This window comes from Mixophyes fleayi, chromosome 2 (assembly GCF_038048845.1).
Source record: "Mixophyes fleayi isolate aMixFle1 chromosome 2, aMixFle1.hap1, whole genome shotgun sequence".
NCBI lineage: Eukaryota > Metazoa > Chordata > Amphibia > Anura > Limnodynastidae > Mixophyes > Mixophyes fleayi.
The window spans coordinates 30,423,492-30,444,948 of NC_134403.1; the positions used below are offsets into that span (position 1 = coordinate 30,423,492).

A 21,457-nucleotide genomic window follows, 5' to 3' on the forward strand; every position below is an offset into this window, starting at 1 on the left:
CCCCCCTTCCTCTCCTCTCTGCTCAAAGCTATACATACTGACGTCTTTTGTCTTTCCTGGTACGTTTCATGATTTAGACCATACACTGTTCTATTAGCCATTCTTAACTCAATCTTTAACTTGTTTATGTCCTCCTGGAGATATGGGGGGGGTAGCTTTATCCAGCCTTCTAAAATAGGAAAAGCGGAGGTAATGCCCATAGCAACCAATCAGATTCTAGCTATCATTTATCTAGTACTTTACTAAACGATAGCCAGAATGTGCCCTAAATGTTGGCATCATCACCTCTCTCATTTGGTACTGATCTAATATCTGACTTGTTTTCCCCCTTTGCTTTGCCACATTGCCTGCCTACTTATAAATCACCAGAAATAGTCACTATTTACATTCCCTTTCCTCCTTAGTAGTTGCCATTTTTGTGTCATTAATACTATATTTAGCCTTTGGTTTTTTCAGACCCAAGGGTATTATTTCGCATTTTTTTGGGATTGAGCTATAGTTGTCACGATTTTGACCATTCCTTTAATCTACCTAACTCGTCAATCGTTTTGGTCACTTCCCACCCCATTTTACTCGGGTTGGGTACGTTACACCGGTGGTTGGAATTCCGACAACTGGTATAACGACAAAATAATTGCGATGGCACCAATTCTGAAATATATCAAATGTAGACTTACTATTATGAAGACAGACCACATCTCCGATAGGAGTTATTGCTGGCTGCTATTTGTTCTGAAAGAAGGAAATGGCGGCACTTTAAAATGAGGTCACCCTAAACCTAACCCACTTTTGCTTTTAAAGCGGCTGATCTTACCCTTAACACTAATCCTAACCCTCATACTAGCCCTTATCCTAACCCTTATCCTAACCCTAATCCTAACCCTAATCCTAACCCTAAACCTCATCCCAACCCTTATCCTAACCCTTATCCTAACCCTTATCCTAACCCTAAACCTCATCCCAACCCTTATCCTAACCCTAATCCTAACCCTTATCCTAACCCTAAACCTCATCCCAACCCTTATCCTAACCCTTATCCTAACCCTAAACCTTATCCCAACCCTTATCCTAACCCTAATCCTAACCCTTATCCTAACCCTAAACCTCATGCCAACCCTTATCCTAACCCTAATCCTACCCCTTATCCTAACCCCTAATCCTAACCCTTATCCTAACCCTAAACCTCATCCCAACCCTTATCCTAACCCTTATCCTAACCCTAAACCTCATCCCAACCCTTATCCTAACCCTAATCCTAACCCTTATCCTAACCCTAAGCCTCATCCCAACCCTTATCCTAACCCTTATCCTAACCCTAAACCTCATCCCAACCCTTATCCTAACCCTAATCCTACCCCCTTATCCTAACCCATACTTGTCAACTCTTCCGGGAAGTCCGGGAGACTCCCAAAATTCGGGTCGGTCTCCCGGACTCCCGGGATAGCTGGCATTTCTCTTGCATCCCGCAATTCCCTTGCTAAAATTACGCGATTCAAGGTGCCCCGTCCCCTAGTCACGCCCCTCTCCCAGACGACGCCTACTGAAAGTAGGCAAGTATGTCCAGGGCCGTCTCTTCCATTGGCACGATGGGCAGGTGCCCGGGGGCCCCTGCAGGCAAGGGGGGCCCGTCCGAATCCTTCTTTTAATTATTTTTTTTAAATACTTACCTTGCGGTCACATCAGCGGTGATCCGGCTCCCTCCCACAGCACGGAAGAGGGCAGAGGAGACTCAGCGGTGCGGAAAAAAGAAGAGGATCGGACTTAAGGTAAGTTAAGGGGGCCCCTATATATATATATATATATATATATATGTATATATATGTAAAAAAAAGTGATTATATATATAATCACGTTTTTTTTACATACATATATTTTTTTTTTTACACACACACACACACACACACACTATTTATATATATATATATATATATATATATATATATATATTTTTTTTTTTAGGGGCCCGGTACACTGCATTGCCTGGGGGCCCATAAAGTTGTTAAGGTGGCCCTGAGTATGTCCTAACCCTTATCCTAACCCTAACCCTCATCCTAACCCTTATCCTAACCCTAACCCTCATCCTAACCCTTATCCTAACCCTAACCCTCATCCTAACCCTTATCCTAACCCTAACCCTCATCCTAACCCTTATCCTAACCCTAACACTTTGATTACTTTATGTAGGTGGCAAGTCCTGGCATTGCTGCTTTATAAATGAGTGTCTCCATTGCTAGTGACGGAACGTATGGCAGGCGGCAATAACTCCTATCAGAGATATGGAGATATATTTATTAAACTGCGGGTTTGAAAAAGTGAAGATGTTACCTATAGCAACCAATCAGATTCTAGCTATCTTTTATTTAGTACATTCTATGACAGCTAGAATCCGATTGGTTGCTATAGGCAACATCTCCACTTATTCAAACCCGCAGATTAGTAAATCTAGCCCATGGTCTGTCTTCAAATTAGTAAGTCTACATTTTATATATTTCGGAATTAGTCCCATCGCAATTATTTTGTCGTTATAGTGGGTGTTGGAAATTGGAATTCCAACCACTGCTATAATGACCACCACCGATTTTCCTTACCCTGTTACATATCTTTGTATCATGCGTGTAAAGGCATTATCAGTAGTAATGTCAGCTATAAAGAGACTGAAGAACACTGGCCAAGTATAGATCCCTGGGTACTGCCCTGGGAACCTCTCTCTCCTCTCAATGCACTTCATTTATTGCGACTCTCTCTGCCACTATGTGGAAGCGACAGGTAAACAGTAAATTCCTTACAATGTTGCTATAACTGTACTTTGAACCTTCAGCTAAAAAACTCAAACACTTTATTACCCTCTTCAGTGGTTTCATCACTACCCTACCTGCCTTACTGTAATCTTAGTTTTTGTCTCAGAGGAATTGTCGACTGTTACTGATTGACACAATAATCATTTCATGTTAGAAGGTCAACTGAATTTGCATGTATTCTGTTTCATATTACAGGAGCAACATAAAATAAAAAAACACTTTATTTCCTAAATTTCTTTATGTATTTCAAGACTGTAAAATCTTGCTGACCCCAGAGCAACAAGTATGATGTGTTTTTTAGCTAGTGTTTTATACCTTTATTATTATTATATTTTATTTACAAGGTGCCCCAAGGCTTCCACTGTGTTTTAGGCTGGGTGCACTCTACAGGGTTTTCAGCTGATTATTGAACCAATCACACGATAAATGATAGTTCGGCTTGATAGCAGAAAAGTGTGTTCGCTGGAATGATGAATGATTCATTCCAAAGCACATCGTATCGTTTGTTCTGATTTTTAAACTGGATTAGAAATCTCAGTCAACGATGAAACAATGTTGTTCCAATTCTGCAGTGTGTATGCACTCAGGACCGGAGGTGTCCGTAGATCTCTATGTGTGCAGAGTCACGATGGTTATGACAGATGAAGAGCACAGATCTGAATATAAATCTTGTAAAACGTGTTTAGTGTGTACACAGGAATCGGCTGCTGAGCGGGAGTTTCTTTCTCTGTCATTGTTAAAATCATTAAATATATCACATCTGGAGAAATCTCCTGTACTGTGTACCCAGCCTTATAACATACAACAAAATGACACAAGTACATACAGATAAGAACAATGGGTACAGATAAGCAGAATAATAAATGCAGTGATGCAATTAACAGACCAAATCCCATGGCATAAAAAAACAATACAGCATAAGTCAATACAGGGACAGAGAGTGGGGCAGACATAAGAGACAGAGTGCAGGCAGGAGAGACAGAGTGCAGGCAGGAGAGACAGAGTGCAGACATGAGAAACAGAATGCAGACTCGGGAGACAAGGTACAGACACGGGAGACAAGGTACAGACATAAGAGACAGTGTGCAGACACAGAAGACAGAGTGCAGGCACGAGAGACAGAGTGCAGACACGAGAAACAGAGTGCAGACACGAGAGACAGACTGCAGACACGAGAGACAGTGCAAACACGAGAGACAGTGCAGATACGAGTGAGAGAGACAGTGCAGACACGAGAGACAGAGTGCAGGCATGGAAGAGTGCAGGCACAAGAGACAGAGTGCAGACATGGAAGACAGAGTGCAGGCACGAGAAACAGAGTGCAGACACGTGAGACAGACTGCAGACACGTGAGACAGACTGCAGACACGAGAGACAGTGCAGACACGAGAGACAGAGTGCAGACACGTGAGACAGACTGCAGACACGTGAGACAGACTGCAGACACGAGAGACAGTGCAGACACGAGAGACAGTGCAGACATGAGAAACAGAGTGCAGACACAAGAGACAGAGTGCAGACATGGAAGACAGAGTGCAGGCATGGAAGAGTGCAGGCACAAGAGACAGAGTGCAGACATGAGAAACAGAGTGCAGGCACAAGAGACAGAGTGCAGACATGGAAGACAGAGTGCAGGCACGAGAAACAGAGTGCAGACACGTGAGACAGACTGCAGACACGTGAGACAGACTGCAGACACGAGAGACAGTGCAGACACGAGAGACAGAGTGCAGACACGTGAGACAGACTGCAGACACGTGAGACAGACTGCAGACACGAGAGACAGTGCAGACACGAGAGACAGTGCAGACATGAGAAACAGAGTGCAGACACAAGAGACAGAGTGCAGACATGGAAGACAGAGTGCAGACATGGAAGACAGAGTGCAGACACAGAAGACAGAGTGCAGGCACAATAGACAGAATGCAGACATGAGAGGCAATATACAGACATAAAAGACAGTGTGCAGACACAAGAGAGTGTGCAGACACGAGAGGCAGGGTACAGACACGAGAGACACAAGAGCCTGTGTGCAGACATGAGACAGAATACAGACAGGAGAGACAGAGTGCAGACACAAGAGACAGGGTACAGACAAGAGAGACAAAGTGCAGACACGAGGGACAGGGTACAGACATGAGACAGTGCAGACATGAGACAGAGTGCAGACACAAGGGACAGAGTGCAGACACGAGAGACAGGGTACAGCCAGGAGAGACAGAGTGCAGACACAAGGGACAGAGTGCAGACACGAGAGACAGGGTACAGACATGAGACAGTGCAGACATGAGACAGAGTGCAGACAGGAGAGACAGAGTGCAGACACAAGGGACAGAGTGCAGACACAAGGGACAGAGTGCAGACACGAGAGACAGGGTACAGACAGGAGAGACAGAGTGCAGACAGGAGAGACAGAGTGCAGACACAAGGGACAGAGTGCAGACAGGAGAGACAGGGTACAGACAGGAGAGACAGAGTGCAGACACGGGAGACAGGGTACAGACAGGAGAGACAGAGTGCAGACAGGAGAGACAGGGTACAGACAGGAGACAGAGTGCAGCCAGGAGAGACAGAGTGCAGACACAAGGGACAGAGTGCAGACACAAGGGGACAGAGTGCAGACACAAGGGACAGAGTGCAGACATGAGAGACAGGGTACAGACAGGAGAGACAGAGTGCAGACAGGAGAGACAGGGTACAGCCAGGAGAGACAGAGTGCAGACACAAGGGACAGAGTGCAGACACGAGACAATTTTTTTATTTATTATAATAGCCCCACCCAAGGCTATCAGAACCATATAACCCTTATCATTTACCAAGTCTATGTCTGTACTTACCTTAAGCTGGGCACACACTACACTGTTTTTGTCCAATAATTGGCTCAAACTGCCGACATTCGACCACTTGTTCAAAAGTCTGGTCAGTGTGTGCAGTGACACGATGGACGAAAGTCTGCCCAAGTGGACGATTCTCGCCTCATTTGGTTGGTCGTACCGTTTAATATTTTCGTTCCAATCTCGTTTTCCGCTGTGTAGTGTGTATGAACTTCCGACGGATCCACGACAATCCTCCGATACTTCCTCGACCTGGGGGGCGTGTGTATGTAAATTTTTGATGTCAATCACAGTCCCACGCGGTGCGGAATCCGCCACATCAATGTGTTTTGTATCGATGTGTATTGCACCTGTCTGGCTGTAGACTGTTACACGTGTAGAAAGCACGTGGGTTGTTACCCTTTGGATGTATGTTGGCATTCATTTGTCATTTATCCTCTATAAAGTTTCAAAACTATGAAAGTTATGAAAGCCATAATAACCTTTATTACATAATGGATATGCCCCAATATGTCTGAAATACTCGAAATAAACCACACAGTGTGAATGCAAAATTTTACTGCTGGTAAAAGCAATAGAAACGTTCAACTTCTCCAGTACAATTTGAAAAGTGAAAAAACGTAGCATTACAGTGCAATGGTGGTACTGGTTTGTGGCACAACAGTTGGAAACAGCATATACATATTATCGAAAGTATTATCAAGGATTTTGATTTTTCTCTTAATGTTTGCAATATTGTCTTTCATTGTTTGCAAATGATCGTAGAGCTCGGCGACATTTTTCCCCTCTTCCGAACTTTCGTCTGATATGACGATGGTATCTATGAAGTAAGAAAATACAAAGGTTTTAACATTTCGCTTCTATCTGTACAAATGGGAATGAAGGGACAGTGTAGCCTTCTTTTTTTAAGCTGTTTTGGGAGTTAACTATCGTGCAGGGTCCGCCCTTTTATGCTAATGTCTCTGGTTTCTCGTACATTTCCCCGCAAATGTCGCTGCAGTGTGTACGAAATTAAAATCATTGCCCACGATAACATGGCTGTAAAAAGTCGCTAAAGGGACGTCCGCTTTTCCCTTTATCGTCCTAAACAAGGCTAGTGTGTATGCAGTCCCTGGACCGAGCGATCGGACCATCGATCGCATGTAAAATTGCTTGGCATAAAAAGTTGGTCGAAATTTCTGTAGTGTGTACCCAGCTTTGCAGAGCAGCCAGGTGTATTCCTAGGAAGAGCACTGTTTACGGGCAGCATAGAAGTTTGTAATAAATTGTCTTTTAACTAGGTAGGGACATATTTACAAATATCTCAATTGTTTTACACAGCCCAGAATGATTTTCTATTATTACTTAATTATCACTATTGTCTATTTATCATGATGTGAAGCAGCACTTTTTCATGTGTTTATTTTACATTTTTCTTCTTTTGCACCATTAAAACACATTAAAATTAGAGATGTGCACCGGCGACTTTTGGTGTCTCGTGTTTTGTGTTTTGGATTCGGATTTCCGCAATGTTTTGGGTTCGGATTTGTTTCGCAAAACACCTGCCGAAAGGTTTTGGTTCGGATTTAAGGTTTTGGATTCGGATTTTTTTTTGAAAAAAGCATAAAAAGTTCAAAAATCTAATTTTTGGGCTTATTTTCACTCCTACGCTATTATTAACCTCAATAACATTCAATAACAAGCATTTCCACTAATTTACCGTGTATTCTGAACACCTCACAATATAGTTATTAGTCCAAAACGTTGCAACGAGGTATCTTTCTGGACTGCGTAGTGGAGTGGTCCCCACAATATAATAAGAAAACCATCAACTGGTCTTAACCGCACCAAAAAATGTACTTGGACTGCGTAGAGGAGTGGGTGACCACAATATAAATTAAAAACCCTGAACTTGTATGATTCGCACCAATAATGTACCTGGACTGCGTAGAGGAGTGGGTCACCACAATATAAATTAAAAACCCTGAACTTGTATGATTCGCACCAATAATGTACCTGGACTGTGTAGAGGAGTGGGTCACCACAATATAAATTAAAAACCCTGAACTTGTATGATTCGCACCAATAATGTACCTGGACTGCGTAGAGGAGTGGGTCACCACAATATATATAATAAGAAAACCATCAACTGGTATGAATCGAAACGAATAATGTACCTGGACTGCGTAGAGGAGTGGGTCACCACAATATAAATTAAAAACCCTGAACTTATATGATTCGCACCAATAATGTACCTGGACTGCGTAGAGGAGTGGGTCACCACAATATATATAATAAGAAAACCATCAACTGGTATGAATCGCACCGAATAATGTACCTGGACTGCGTAGAGGAGTGGGTCACCACAATATATATAATAAGAAAACCATCAACTGTTATGAATCGCACCGAATAATGTACCTGGACTGCGTAGAGGAGTGGGTCACCACAATATAAATTAAAAACCCTGAACTTGTATGATTCGCACCAATAATGTACCTGGACTGTGTAGAGGAGTGGGTCACCACAATATAAATTAAAAACCCTGAACTTATATGATTCGCACCAATAATGTACCTGGACTGCGTAGAGGAGTGGGTCACCACAATATATATAATAAGAAAACCATCAACTGGTATGAATCGCACCGAATAATGTACCTGGACTGCGTAGAGGAGTGGGTCACCACAATATATATAATAAGAAAACCATCAACTGTTATGAATCGCACCGAATAATGTACCTGGACTGCGTAGAGGAGTGGGTCACCACAATATAAATTAAAAACCCTGAACTTGTATGATTCGCACCAATAATGTACCTGGACTGTGTAGAGGAGTGGGTCACCACAATATAAATTAAAAACCCTGAACTTGTATGATTCGCACCAATAATGTACCTGGACTGCGTAGAGGAGTGGGTCACCACAATATATATAATAAGAAAACCATCAACTGGTATGAATCGCACCGAATAATGTACCTGGACTGCGTAGAGGAGTGGGTCACCACAATATAAATTAAAAACCCTGAACTTGTATGATTCGCACCAATAATGTACCTGGACTGCGTAGAGGAGTGGTTCACCACAATATATATAATAAGAAAACCATCAACTGGTATGAATCGAAACGAATAATGTACCTGGACTGCGTAGAGGAGTGGGTCACCACAATATAAATTAAAAACCCTGAACTTGTATGATTCGCACCAATAATGTACCTGGACTGCGTAGAGGAGTGGGTCACCACAATATATATAATAAGAAAACCATCAACTGGTATGAATCGCACCGAATAATGTACCTGGACTGCGTAGAGGAGTGGGTCACCACAATATATATAATAAGAAAACCATCAACTGTTATGAATCGCACCGAATAATGTACCTGGACTGCGTAGAGGAGTGGGTCACCACAATATAAATTAAAAACCCTGAACTTGTATGATTCGCACCAATAATGTACCTGGACTGCGTAGAGGAGTGGGTCACCACAATATATATAATAAGAAAACCATCAACTGGTATGAATCGAAACGAATAATGTACCTGGACTGCGTAGAGGAGTGGGTCACCACAATATAAATTAAAAACCCTGAACTTATATGATTCGCACCAATAATGTACCTGTACTGCGTAGAGGAGTGGGTCACCACAATATATATAATAAGAAAACCATCAACTGGTATGAATCGCACCGAATAATGTACCTGGACTGCGTAGAGGAGTGGGTCACCACAATATATATAATAAGAAAACCATCAACTGTTATGAATCGCACCGAATAATGTACCTGGACTGCGTAGAGGAGTGGGTCACCACAATATAAATTAAAAACCCTGAACTTGTATGATTCGCACCAATAATGTACCTGGACTGCGTAGAGGAGTGGGTCACCACAATATATATAATAAGAAAACCATCAACTGGTATGAATCGCATCGAATAATGTACCTGGACTGCGTAGAGGAGTGGGTCACCACAATATAAATTAAAAACCCTGAACTTGTATGATTCGCACCAATAATGTACCTGGACTGCGTAGAGGAGTGGGTCACCACAATATAAATTAAAAACCCTGAACTTGTATGATTCGCACCAATAATGTACCTGGACTGTGTAGAGGAGTGGGTCACCACAATATAAATTAAAAACCCTGAACTTGTATGATTCGCACCAATAATGTACCTGGACTGCGTAGAGGAGTGGTTCACCACAATATATATAATAAGAAAACCATCAACTGGTATGAATCGAAACGAATAATGTACCTGGACTGCGTAGAGGAGTGGGTCACCACAATATAAATTAAAAACCCTGAACTTGTATGATTCGCACCAATAATGTACCTGGACTGCGTAGAGGAGTGGGTCACCACAATATATATAATAAGAAAACCATCAACTGGTATGAATCGCACCGAATAATGTACCTGGACTGCGTAGAGGAGTGGGTCACCACAATATATATAATAAGAAAACCATCAACTGTTATGAATCGCACCGAATAATGTACCTGGACTGCGTAGAGGAGTGGGTCACCACAATATAAATTAAAAACCCTGAACTTGTATGATTCGCACCAATAATGTACCTGGACTGCGTAGAGGAGTGGGTCACCACAATATATATAATAAGAAAACCATCAACTGGTATGAATCGAAACGAATAATGTACCTGGACTGCGTAGAGGAGTGGGTCACCACAATATAAATTAAAAACCCTGAACTTATATGATTCGCACCAATAATGTACCTGGACTGCGTAGAGGAGTGGGTCACCACAATATATATAATAAGAAAACCATCAACTGGTATGAATCGCACCGAATAATGTACCTGGACTGCGTAGAGGAGTGGGTCACCACAATATATATAATAAGAAAACCATCAACTGTTATGAATCGCACCGAATAATGTACCTGGACTGCGTAGAGGAGTGGGTCACCACAATATAAATTAAAAACCCTGAACTTGTATGATTCGCACCAATAATGTACCTGGACTGCGTAGAGGAGTGGGTCACCACAATATATATAATAAGAAAACCATCAACTGGTATGAATCGCATCGAATAATGTACCTGGACTGCGTAGAGGAGTGGGTCACCACAATATAAATTAAAAACCCTGAACTTATATGATTCGCACCAATAATGTACCTGGACTGCGTAGAGGAGTGGGTCACCACAATATATATAATAAGAAAACCATCAACTGGTATGAATTGCACTGAATAATGTACCTGGACTGCGTAGAGGAGTGGGTCACCACAATATAAATTAAAAACCCTGAACTTGTATGATTCGCACCAATAATGTACCTGGACTGCGTAGAGGAGTGGGTCACCACAATATATATAATAAGAAAACCATCAACTGGTATGAATCGCACCGAATAATGTACCTGTCCTGGACTGTGTAGAGGAGTGGGTCACCACAATATAAATTAAAAACCCTGAACTTGTATGATTCGCACCAATAAATGTATCTGGACTGTGTAGAGGAGTGGTCACCACAATATAATTAAAAAACCCTCCACGGGTCTGAATTCCCAAAAAAAAGGTTCTGGACTGCGTAGTGGGGTGGCCCCGGTACACAATTTTTTTACCGGGGCCACAATATTATTAAAAAACCCTACACGGGTCTGAATTATACCCAAAAAGTTTATGGACTGCGTAGTGTAGTGTTCCCCACAATATTATTTAAAAATTTTGCAGCAACAGTCAACGTTGTTTAATATCTGATACACCTCTATCTGGACTGCATAGTGGAGTGGCCCCAGTACCCAATTTGGTACCGGGGCCACAATACCTCCTCCAACCATGGTACAGACCATTCATCATTGAGATCCCATCAAGTATGTTAAAGACAGACAGGGTCGAAGTGTTATTGGTTGACTTTGTAAACCAAAAAACTGTCCCTGTTGCACATAGTCGTGCAATGAAGACTGACTTTTTCATTTAAAGGCACCATCTTTCAAGTGTAGTGTTTGTAAGTCATATTATACTTTTGGTAAAATTTGTTTAATTTGTTCCTCTTTATGGTAACTACTAATAGAATTAAAGTATTAAATAGAAGCGGCAGTTCCTCTTTATGGGAATTAGAAATAGAATTAAAGTATTAAATAGAATTAAAGTATTAAATAGAGTGGTATAGAGTGGTAGTGTGGTATAGAGTGGTCCCCACAATATAATAATAAAACCCTCAACTGGTCAGAATTCCACCAAACAAGTATCTGGACTGCGTATTGGGGTTACCCCGGTACCCAATTTGATACCGGGGCCACAATAAAATAAATACACCCTCAACTGGTCAGAATTCCACCAAACAAGTATCTGGACTGCGTAGTGGGATGGCCCCGGTACCCAATTTGATACCGGGGCCACAATACCTCCTCCAAGTTCCAAGTGTAGTGTTTATACCATCTTAACACTACACTAATTCTAGCACGTCAAAACCTCTTGTTTTAAATAATGACAGGGCATTTAACTTTTGATTTAATTTATTGAATTTGTTGGCATTTTCTTTTACTTTTTGAACATGGCAAACAACTGTTGAATGGTCACATAATGCCCAAGAAATAGTTGCAAGATGGAATTGTCCTTGGGCCCTCCCACCCACCCTTATGTTGTTGAAATAGGACATGCACACTTTAACAAGCCAATCATTTCAGCGACAGGGCCTACCAAACAACTGTGGCTGAAATGATTGGTTTGTTTGGGCCCCCACACCAATAAAACAATTCATCTCTCCCTGTACAAACTAAACAGGCTCTACTGAGGAAAGATTTCGTCCTCATCCTCAACCTCTGATTCCTCTCCCCCTACAGTGTGTACTTCCTCCTCCTCACACATTATCAATTCATTCCCGCTGGACTCCACAACCACAGGTCCCTCTGTACTGTCTGGAGGGCAGTGCTGCACTTCATTGAGGAATTGATTATTCTTTTTTATAAACATCATTTTTTCAACGTTGTGAGGAAGTAACTTCCAACCAACAACACCCTTGGACTCGCCTTGGGGATTTGTGATGTCATCTGTTTAGAAGGCAGAGTTCTTTGCTGTTTTGTTGTTGTTGCTGACAGCATAACTCTCTTAAATTTTTTGTAGGGGGGGGGAGGAGGGCTTAGATCCTTGGGTGAAGCTGGACCACTAGACATGAACACGGGCCAGGGCCTAAGCCGTTCCTTGCCACTACGTGTCGTAAATGGCATATTGCCAACTTTACGTTTCTCCTCAGATGATTTTAAGTTTCTCTTTTTGCTATTTTTTGAGAACTTGGGCTTTTTGGATTTTACATGCCCTGTACTAGGAGATTGGGCATCGGGCTTTGATGGCAGACGAAGTTGATGGCATTTCATCATCTATGGTGTCATGACTAGTGGCAGCAGCTTCAGCATTAGGAGGAAGTGGGTCTTGATCTTTCCCTACTTTATCCTCCAAATTTTGGTTTTCCATTACATGTAGCACAAGAGAGCGTACCCCTAAGCCACACACACTCGGCAAAGCCTTTAAAAATTATATGCGGCACAGGAGAGTAGCACTGGACTTATACTGCTGAATCAGTGAACTTTGTAATAGCAGTACCACTGGACTTATACACTGCTGAATCAGTGAACTTTGTAATAGCAGTACCACTGGACTTATACTGCTGAATCAGTGAACTTTGTAATAGCAGTACCACTGGACTTATACACTGCTGAATCAGTGAACTTTGTAATAGCAGTACCACTGGACTTATACTGCTGAATCAGTGAACTTTGTAATAGCAGTACCACTGGACTTATACACTGCTGAATCAGTGAACTTTGTAATAGCAGTACCATTGGACTTATACTGCTGAATCAGTGAACTTTGTAATAGCAGTACCACTGGACTTATACTGCTGAATCAGTGAACTTTGTAATAGCAGTACCACTGGACTTAGACACTGCTGAATCAGTGAACTTTGTAATAGCAGTACCACTGGACTTATACTGCTGAATCAGTGAACTTTGTAATAGCAGTACCACTGGACTTATACACTGCTGAATCAGTGAACTTTGTAATAGCAGTACCACTGGACTTATACTGCTGAATCAGTGAACTTTGTAATAGCAGTACCACTGGACTTATACACTGCTGAATCAGTGAACTTTGTAATAGCAGTACCACTGGACTTATACTGCTGAATCAGTGAACTTTGTAATAGCAGTACCACTGGACTTATACACTGCTGAATCAGTGAACTTTGTAATAGCAGTACCATTGGACTTATACTGCTGAATCAGTGAACTTTGTAATAGCAGTACCACTGGACTTATACTGCTGAATCAGTGAACTTTGTAATAGCAGTACCACTGGACTTAGACACTGCTGAATCAGTGAACTTTGTAATAGCAGTACCACTGGACTTATACTGCTGAATCAGTGAACTTTGTAATAGCAGTAGTACTGGACTTATACTGCTGAATCAGTGAACTTTGTAATAGCAGTACCACTGGACTTATACTGCTGAATCAGTGAACTTTGTAATAGCAGTACCACTGGACTTAGACACTGCTGAATCAGTGAACTTTGTAATAGCAGTACCACTGGACTTATACTGCTGAATCAGTGAACTTTGTAATATCAGTACCACTGGACTTATACTGCTGAATCAGTGAACTTTGTAATAGCAGTACCACTGGACTTATACTGCTGAATCAGTGAACTTTGTAATATCAGTACCACTGGACTTATACTGCTGAATCAGTGAACTTGGTAATATAATATTGCAGTACCAATGGGCTTATACTGCAGGATTGGTTTTGCAAATTTTGTTGTAATTAATTTTTTTGGTAATTATTTTTTTGTATTTTTTTTATAACTTTTTTTTATTTTTTAAAACACTTGGGAATAATGGGGAAATAACTATGCCCTTAGAAGCACAGAGCACAGGACACAGCACCACTGGACTGAACAGGACACAGCACAGGACCCAGCAGCACCACTGAACTCAAAATTGACAGAGCACAGCACACAGCACCACTGGACTGATACTGCAGAACACAGCACAGCACAGGACAGCACAGCACAGCACAGAACTAAACAGCACAGCACAGAACTAAACAGCACAGCACGAGATCTACCAGGACAGAGGACCACCTAACACACCCTCCCTCTACCCTGATCAATGCCCGAGTGAAGATGGCGGCGACTAGCGGGGAATTTATAGGATCCGAGTATCACAAGATCCGACAGCGGGATTATGACTCAGAGCCTCGGTTTCAAGTTTTCATTTGGCGCCAATACCCGGATCTGTCTCGGATCCGACTCGGATCGGAAAGGTTCGGGTGGGCTCGGATTCACAAAATCTGAGTGCGCTCATCTCTAATTAAAATCAACATAAAAGGTATAGTATACCAACTTATTATGGAGTGAAACTTCCATTTCACCGAATATTACAGAAAAAAATAACATCCGTTGAAAGTTACATTTCATGATGAAGGAGAAACATTTCTTTGCTGGAAAAAATAAGTTGTATACCAGGCAAAAATATATTTTTTTTTATTTCTTTTTATACAAGATGCATATGACTGATTTATAAATACCTTCCGAAAGGTCTGATGATTAACTTTGTGAAGTCAATCAAAAAATATCAGAGCTTTGTAAATATGTCTCAAATTCTTGATGAGCTACATGTTTTTCCCCCATTACTAAGGTCTTGAATGAGCATGTGAAGGTGTATACTTACCAATTTACAGGACATTTTCTCAGCCAAACTAGGCCAGCATTCAATTCTATTCCTAGACCTGCCACCAGCCGGGCTGGATTAACCCGAGGTCTAACTGGGCTATAGCCCAGGGGCCTCGGGCATCCAGGGGGCCCTTCAAAGTCCTCAGCAGCATTATTGATCGGTCCGGGGGCGGGGGCGCCCCCGGCCCGATCAATGCCTGTTGAGCACTGTCAGTGCAGTCATCCGTCCCCGGCGCCGCTCAGTAATCTGCTTACTGAGAAGATCCCGCGAGAGTTTGTGAACTCTCACGAGATCTCCTCAGTAAGAAGCTTACAGCATGCCACGGAAGGACTGTACTGACAGGTAAGTGCTTGGGGGGGGCCTCACGGGGGGCGGCGGGCGGCTCACATTGGGGGCCTCATGGGGGATGGAGGGCCCCTTAGCCCAGGGGCCTCCATTCCCTTAATCCGGCCCTGGCCACCAGTCACCCTAGGCTTTATCTCACTTCACAAAGTCACCTGGTTGCTTGAATGAGATTACCCGTGGCTCCTTAGTAGCCTACACATGGAACAGTCCACTCCAACTACAAACCAAACATCGAACTATAGGCAACATTCGTTCACTTTGACATATAAGGCTATATTAGTTTGCTGAATGTATTTTTTTGTACGATACAAAAATAAGCAAAATGTATGGCAATCAAAATACAAGCTAGCTATAAGCTAGCTAAAGTACCCACAATTTCAATCTGTTAGTATTGAGGAAGCATAAAGGTTTTTCTAAGGACCTCACAATATGGCAAGTATTCTCTAAGAGAAGAGAATACCTAGTTCACTAGTTACAAATGCTGGGACTTTTTTTCATCCTTCTCTCCTTGTTCCGTTCTAAAATAGAAGGCCTGATTCATTAACTTAGGCAAGAAATTGAGTAAGTATTCTTACTTAAGTTTTCTGGACAAAACAATGTTACAATGAAAGGGGTGTTAATTGGTTTATTATTTTGCCCATAAGAAAAATACTGCCTGATTTTTCATGTAGCACACAAATACTTGATAGCTTATTTGTACACTGAAACTTAAAGTTGATATTTGTGTGCTACATGCAAAAAACAGACAGTATTTAACTTATGTGCAAAATAATAAACTAATTTGCACCCCTTGCATTGAAACATGGTTTTGTCCAGAAAACTTAAGTAAGAAATCTTACTCAAATTCTTGCCTATGTTCCTTAATGAATCAGGCTCCGCCCCTTGCCATATGAAGCCTGAAATTATTATGCCCATTAAGGGGGTGGGTCTAAGTGATGCAATTCCCCGCCCCCACACGCCCACCTTCTCCCAGATCTCCTAGATTCAATCTTGCCAAAGTTGGCAAGTATGCCTTAGAGATGCCCAAAGTTTGAATGGGATGCTCCTCCGTGCACATGAGCTTGGCACGCCCTTACTGTACATTGACTACGTGCATACGCCCCTTCCCCTCCCCGTTCCGCCTCTGCAATAATATAAATGTCCTTTGCACTCGGAGAATAATCACATACACTTGTGCTCACTGGCCTATAGTCCATTTCTGGGCATGCGAAGAGCTGTTTAACCCAAAATACGGCACATATCGGTATTTAAGTTTCTTAATGAATCAGGCCCAGGTTGTCCAAACCTGTATCTAAAAAAACAGCAACTCTTCCAATCGCATTGTTTGAAGTTGATACACCCATTGGTGAATTGCTGAAATAAAGGATAATAAAATGAATTAATGAAATTAATGAAAATTAATTGTATTCATTAATGAAAAGCAATACATTTCTATCTGCACACGTGTACCTTGCAAATAGCAAGGAGCCCCCCCCCCCACCCCCCAAACATACCTTAGTTCCAAATTGTAGAACTGACTTGAGAAAATCTCTCTGCATCTAGCATTGTGGGTCAGCGGGTCTGACTGGATATGTGTACAGCCAAGAGGAGAAAGAAATGATACTTCACATTCCGTCCCTCTGTCATGTACGTTCTATCCATTCTATTCATTGCAGCTTTTTTCCTCTTTCTCCCAAAACACTTTTTTTAGTTTAGCCTCATGTATTATTTAAATTAATCTGGAGAGTGAGGGGACTTAGGGACTGTCTGTATTAAATGTTTCACATGTTTGTATTTGAATGTTTTTAATAAATTGGTTGAAATGAGCCTAGAAACACTCTTCTCAATATAAAGTGCAACTGGGAGGTGCAAAAAGTGGTCCACTGAAAATATAGGGCGAGTCCTGGTTTACACCAATTCCAAGGATTTGGAAAAAGCATGTTTTTGTGCTGGGAGACAAAAAAAATCTCTCCTAAATGCACCTCTTCGAACCCTTGAAATATTAATGTCCCACAAAACAAAATCTAATTTTTCCATGTAGGTGCAACTAGCTCATTCCTAACATAGAACACCCCATTCCGCCCAGTGCCCAGAAAATGCAATATCTTGTCCCTGGCAGATGCCGCCATTTTCACACTGAACATAATCGTGCGCATTGCACAAAAACAATTGCCATTTGCGCTGTAGAATGCTCATTTTACAGTTTCCTCCCTTTGGGGCATATTTAACTGTTGAATATGCTGCATCGTTAAAACTATTACCATTATTACGGTAATACTAAGCCGGATTTCAGCTCCCAGCTCCCTGAGCCGCGAGCTGAAATCCAGCGAGAAAAGTACCGTAATGACGGTATTTACGCGCACTATTACCGTAATGACGGTAAAAGTGTGCGGGGCGCGTTAATTTTGGCTGTAACGCCAACAATTGAATATGCCCCTTTATGTGTTATTTCACAAGTTATCATATTAATCATTGTGCATTTTTTGGGGCCAATTACCAACCCAATATATTCCCCTCCCCCCCCAAATCACTACTGGGTGCATCTTACATCTTATACCGCTTTCATACTGCCGCCCCTGCAATATCCCGGGCTTTTGAAGCCGGGTTTTTGCAGGGTCTCGGAGCGTCCCAGCTCAGAAACACCATTCATACTGCACCTCGGACCCGGGAATTTCCCGGGTTGACCCCATTCATACTGCACAAGTCTGTGCGCTGGCAATTTGTGGGAGTCATCACCAGAGCAGTTTTCATTGGCTGAAAGCTGGAATATGAAAAAATATCTCTCTCTCTCTCTCTCTATCTCTCTCTCTCTATCTCTCTCCCTCTCTCTCTCTCTCTCTCTCCCCCCTATGCAACTATGCAAAAACCCGGGTTGCACCATTCATAGTGCAGGCAACCCGCGTCCGACCCAGGAATTACCCCTCGATAAATCCCGGGTTGAAGACCCGGGTTTTTAGACCCGGGATTTTTCACTTCTAACATTCATACTGCACCAAGACCCGGGTCGTTTGAGCTCGCCCCGGGAAAAACCCCGGGATTTTGGTGCAGTATGAATGGGGTATAAGTCCCTCTGCCTGCATAGAAATTCTTAAACATCTATTTTGCATACTATAATCCTGGCTACAACTAATAAACAAGGGCAGCTAAGTATATATTTTTCCATTGCCTGGTGTGCAAAAATATCATAATCAAATTTTTGGCAGAGAAAGGGTTAACACGAAAAAAAAACGCATAAAGTTTAAAACATACTGTATTTAGTCCTAGCTAAACCTATTGCATTGTGTTAGTCTTAGAATGCTCGCTCTTGACCCCTCTGGTGGTTATTTGCCATCATTGCTCAGTTTGCTCTCAGATCCCCTCTATGTGGCCCTGAAGAGGTTAATGCAGCCTTGGTAGTGAAAGGGTAAAATTGCAGATAACTGTCACCCTTTAACTCCCTCTCAGGTTTCTCGGGGAACTTCCTGAGTGACAGATGACATCACTGGAGGTGTGACTGACTGGTGATGTGGAGCCAGCCAGCTGCTTGTGTATAGCTGGAATTCTACAGCACAACACTGTGAGACTTCTCCCTCTCAGCACTAAGTTCACCTAACACAAGGGGATGCCTGGGATAGAGGAGATACAAAGTACACATCAATGAGGAAAGTGGACTAAAAGGAAAAGAGTGCTCAGCCGGCATGTGGAGAGATCCAGGGAAGCCGACAGCCCGAGGGTGTGGAAGCTAAATTTGAAAGGCATCTGCGACAAGAAAATGATATCAACATGGAAATCACACAACTATGTCTCCGCTCACTGTCTATGAATAAGGAAGCTGACTGCTTTCTGTGTCTTGAGGTTAACCTTCTGCCGCTACTCTGCTGGTGAGTTTCCAGCCAGTTAACCTCATGGAAATTTTGTAGCCCCTGCAACTACACAATGCACACTCAGGACATGCAGATAGGTTCACTGGCTCCTAACAAGTGTCAGGACTTGCATGCTGATGGGAGGCAGTTGAATTGATTTGACATCCCATCTGTATTTGTTTTGTTTTGTTGTTGTATATTTTCTGGTGTGATTGTATTTTTTTTTTTCTTATATAAAACTTCCTCTCGAACCTGCAGGCATTCTGGAAAGAAGTTGGAGCAGCTTAATTCCTGTCGTACTGCTGAACACCAGATTTATGGGCACTAACAGCGTCTGTGACTCTGCACAACCAGAGCAGTTATCGCACCTCTCTGGTCTTTGGAGGAAATCTCAGTTTATACTCTACACAAGTCAGCAAGTATGACAAGAACAAGTTTGTTGTCTTTGGAGAACCTGCACAGATGTAGACCTTGCCGGCGGTGCCGCTGGAGGACTCTTAAGTCACGGCTCCTTGCAGCCAGCCTGACATGTGCCATGCTGCTGGTATATGTGTGTACCCAGGACCTGTTGCAAAGTCCTATGCAATTCTCCTTGTTGTGGGAAAGTCCTACAAAACCAAGACAAGTCACGGTCCTCATTTGGTATGAGCCTTTCGGCAAAAAGAAACGACTTGGAGACTGCCATATACTCTTCAACATCACCGGATGCCAACTGTCAACCAACAGGAACCTTTCCCAGGAGGCTGACGCCATCTTGTTCCATCACCGCGACATTGCGGATTATGACGACTTTCCATTAGACAAGCGTCCAGCTGCTCAAAAATGGATCTGGATGAACTTTGAATCACCTTCACATTCCTCTTGGCTGTCCACCTTAGGGGGCATATTCAACTGGACTATGTCCTATAGGGTGGATTCTGATATATTTGTGCCATATGGCTATTTGTTCTCCAGGAAGCGTGCCAAAATATTTCTCCCGCGTAAAAGAAAGTTGGTGGCTTGGGTAATCAGCAACTGGAATGAAGACCACGAGAGGGTCCAGTATTACAACCAGTTGAGGGAATACATTGATATCGATATTTATGGGCGTCACGGCATGGATCTAAAATACGACAGTATTATGAAGACAGTGTCGGAATATAAGTTTTATCTGGCGTTCGAGAATTCCCTGCACACGGATTACATCACTGAAAAACTGTGGCGAAACGCTTTCAAATCCAGCGCCGTCCCGATTGTCATGGGTCCCAGTCGATACAACTATGAGATGTTCATCCCACGGAACTCCTTCATTCATGTCGATGATTTCTCAAGTCCCAGGAAGTTGGCCATGTATTTGAAATTTCTGGATAGAAACACTAACATGTACAGGAGATACTTCACCTGGAAAAAAAGGTACGACGTCCACGTGTCTTCCTTCTGGGACGAGCATTACTGCATGGCTTGCGAAACCGTAAAGGCAGCCGGCAGTCGGTATCGGACCGTCTCAGATCTCGCAGGATGGTTTGAAAGCTGACAAAGCTCATCTCGTTCTTAGTTATAATAACGCTTTAAACCATATCAGACAGAAAGAGCTCTGCGGTGCTCTATGGATTCATAAATTCACTCACTAATACCAGATTTAGAGCTAGGTTCTACGACATAGGAAACCTAATCTCAACCATTCAGATTTCAAAACAGACCACACTAAGATAAAATTCTTTCATGAAATTCAACCCTATCCTCAGTTGTCTTCTGCCTGGCTGTAATACTATAGATCCTGTCTTCATGTTACCATTATTCATCTTAACAAATCTAAGAGTTTTTTGTTTTTTTCAATGGTAATATTTTAAATGGTTTTTGAAAATCGGTTGAAGAATGACTTTTACTGCTGGAAATATTTATAAATGTATTATTTATAGAACATGTGTTTTTAACTTAAGAATTTCAAAAGTAAGTTATTTTGAAGCTGAATTTTTGTAGACAAAG

At 42.3% G+C, this 21,457-nt stretch overlaps 1 protein-coding gene across 1 annotated transcript; it reads left to right on the forward strand.

The window, feature by feature from the left end:
- The first annotated feature begins 19,034 nt into the window (after nucleotides 1–19,034).
- FUT4 (fucosyltransferase 4) lies at nucleotides 19,035–21,204 on the forward strand. The gene is made up of 2 exons (XM_075197918.1): nucleotides 19,035–19,510; nucleotides 19,751–21,204. Exon 2 carries the CDS (start codon nucleotides 19,914–19,916, stop codon nucleotides 21,003–21,005), a length of 1,092 nt encoding a protein of 363 aa, XP_075054019.1. The 5' UTR covers nucleotides 19,035–19,510; nucleotides 19,751–19,913; the 3' UTR covers nucleotides 21,006–21,204.
- The last annotated feature ends 253 nt before the right edge of the window (nucleotides 21,205–21,457 follow it).

Excerpts from the sequence above, each read along its gene's own strand:
- FUT4 (XM_075197918.1), top strand. The coding sequence starts at position 19,914 with ATGACAAGAACAAGTTTGTTGTCTTTGGAGAACCTGCACAGATGTAGA.